At 53.6% G+C, this 2556-nt stretch overlaps 1 protein-coding gene across 1 annotated transcript in view; it reads right to left on the reverse strand.

The window, feature by feature from the left end:
- GAPDH (glyceraldehyde-3-phosphate dehydrogenase) overlaps positions 1 to 1929 on the reverse strand; it is a 2513-nt gene extending 584 nt beyond the window's left edge. Inside the window, exons 1-8 of the mRNA XM_010297499.1 lie at positions 1808 to 1929; positions 1632 to 1722; positions 1349 to 1464; positions 1173 to 1254; positions 874 to 1025; positions 662 to 740; positions 343 to 426; positions 106 to 203 (exon numbers count right to left, since the gene is read on the reverse strand). Coding sequence (XP_010295801.1) covers positions 106 to 203; positions 343 to 426; positions 662 to 740; positions 874 to 1025; positions 1173 to 1254; positions 1349 to 1464; positions 1632 to 1722; positions 1808 to 1908 — 803 coding nt within the window. The 5' untranslated portion in view covers positions 1909 to 1929. The remainder of the gene's footprint in view (positions 1 to 105; positions 204 to 342; positions 427 to 661; positions 741 to 873; positions 1026 to 1172; positions 1255 to 1348; positions 1465 to 1631; positions 1723 to 1807) is intronic.
- Positions 1930 to 2556: the final 627 nt, after the last annotated feature.

Here is a 2556-nt window from a genome sequence, read left to right on the forward strand (position 1 = left end):
CCAACCTGGCAGCAATGAAGAGGCCAGAATTCCATACCTTGCCTGTGCCAGGCCCTAGCCCTAGCCCCCGCAAGCCTCCCACCACCACCCCCAGGCTATGCCTACCAGGAAACAAGCTTGACAAAATGGTCGTTCAGTGCAATGCCAGCACCCGCATCGAAGGTGGAGGAATGGCTGTCACCATTGAAATCACAGGAGACAACCTGGAACAGAGAGGAAATTTTAACACATACAGTTACCTGCAGCCTGAGCCAGAAGTACCCAAATCTGGATCCCAGCAAGGCTGCAGAAAAATTAGTGGAGTGCAAATAACCACAGGCCAAGAGACTAGGATTTACTTACCTGGTCCTCTGTATATGCCAGGATGCCCTTCAGGGGCCCATCAGCAGCAGCTTTCACTACCCTCTTAATGTCATCATACTTGGCCTGAGAAGGGAGACATTCAGATGGTCAGATGCCAACTCACACAAAATGTCTGATGGGGGCGGGGGGGAGACACATGGGAGCACTATGGCAGACATGCATGACGTGCTATTTTCACCAAGATCAAATCTTCTTAGGGAAGAGATAATGCAGAGAGGGCAATTCCAGGTGAAAGAAGGCATTTACAGGAAGCAGGGGCAAGTCTGGAGGTTGTTAGGGCCTTGTCCTCAACACTCACTGGTTTTTCCAGACGGCAGGTCAGGTCCACAACAGAGACATTGGGGGTTGGCACACGGAAAGCCATTCCAGTAAGTTTCCTGCGAGAGACCCAAGTCAGCAGGGAACAGCACCCAGCACCCCTCTGCCAGCCCTCCATTCCGCTAGGGACAGGTCAGAGCTGGCCAGGCACCAGCTGCTGCCTCCTGGCACACAAGGAGGGACAACACTCACCCATTGAGCTCAGGGATGACTTTTCCCACAGCCTTAGCAGCCCCGGTAGATGCTGGGATGATGTTCTGGGCAGCACCTCTGCCATCCCTCCACAGCTTCCCAGAGGGCCCATCCACTGTCTTCTGTGTAGCTGTGATGGCATGGACAGTGGTCTGGGAGAAGAGAGCACAGCAGTAAGAAAAAGCATCCCAAGTACCACTTCCCCATCCCAAGGGATACAAGGAGTACAGATGCTTTTCCTTTCAGATGAGGGGACCAGGGGATAGGGCACACTCCTGAGCAGCAAGCTCCAGACCTACCATAAGACCCTCCACGATGCCAAAGTTGTCATTGATGACCTTGGCCAAGGGCGCCAGGCAGTTAGTAGTGCAAGAGGCATTGCTGGGTAAGAAAGAGGAAGGCACATCAGCCAGAGGCAACACATCTGGCAGCTGGTGAGAGCTCCAGGCCAGAGAGCATCATCTTCTCTCCTTACCTGACAATTTTCAGAGACTTGTCATACTTGTCATGGTTGACACCCATCACAAACATGGGAGCATCAGCTGAGGGGGCAGAGATGATAACACGCTTAGCACCACCCTTCAGGTGAGCCTGGAAAAACAGAATATTAAATTAACTCAGAATCCCAATAACAGATCACCTCTTCAGACAACTTCTTCCCCCTTCCAGCCCCATCTCAAGCAGCTATGTACATGGTAATGTGCCCCACAAGCAGGATTAGCCACCCTTTCTCCTGTACACTACTGTGGCATACTCACCCCTGCCTTATCCATGGTGGTGAAGACGCCAGTGGACTCCACAACATATTCAGCACCAGCATCTGCCCACTTGATGTTGCTGGGGTCACGCCTGAAGATGTACAAAACTGTAAGAACTGCTCTGAGAGAACCCTGCTATCATCCTCCAAAGGGGCAAGAGGGAGAGCGATACTTACTCCTGGAAGATGGTAATAGGATTCCCATTAATCACAAGTTTCCCATTCTCAGCCTTGACAGTGCCCCGGAAATGACCATGAGTAGAGTCATATTTGAACATGTAAACCTAGCAAGAAAAGAGGGAGGAAGATCAGGTACCCAGGCTGCCATCTCCCCAATCCTTGCTCTGGCTACACCAAAGTCTCAGCTCCCCACTTCCTCAGTGACCTTGTCGCAACTGCTGCACTGTACCTGGCTCTGCCAAACCTCCCAACCCTGTGCCTCCCCACGCCCGCTGTTCCTGGGAAGCTACTAGAACAGTGCCAGAGCAGTCCTACTCTGAGAGGCCCAGAGGGGGCACTGCAAGGCAACTCACCATGTAGTTCAGATCAATGAAGGGATCATTGATGGCCACCACTTGGACTTTGCCAGAGAGGACGGCAGCCCGGGTGACCAGGCGGCCGATGCGGCCAAATCTGGGGAGAGACAGACATAGGTGAGGAGAACGAATGAGGAACTTGCCAGGCTGGGCACGGCCCGCTGCCTTCCTTCGGGAGCATCCACCGCTCCCTGCCCAGCACGGCAGGAGGGAGTCCAGCAGCCACGTCCAAAGGCCAAAGCACCTCGGTTAAAGATTAAGAGCGACCCCCGCACAGGAAAGGTCAAGCGCTAAATTTACTGAGGGCCCCAGGGATCCAGTTACTCCTCAGCCCGGCGGGAGAAGGTCACATCCGCGGGCTGCTGTCAACACACGATCCACCGAGCAACC

Source organism: Phaethon lepturus, unplaced genomic scaffold, assembly GCF_000687285.1.
Source record: "Phaethon lepturus isolate BGI_N335 unplaced genomic scaffold, ASM68728v1 scaffold50961, whole genome shotgun sequence".
Lineage (NCBI taxonomy): Eukaryota > Metazoa > Chordata > Aves > Phaethontiformes > Phaethontidae > Phaethon > Phaethon lepturus.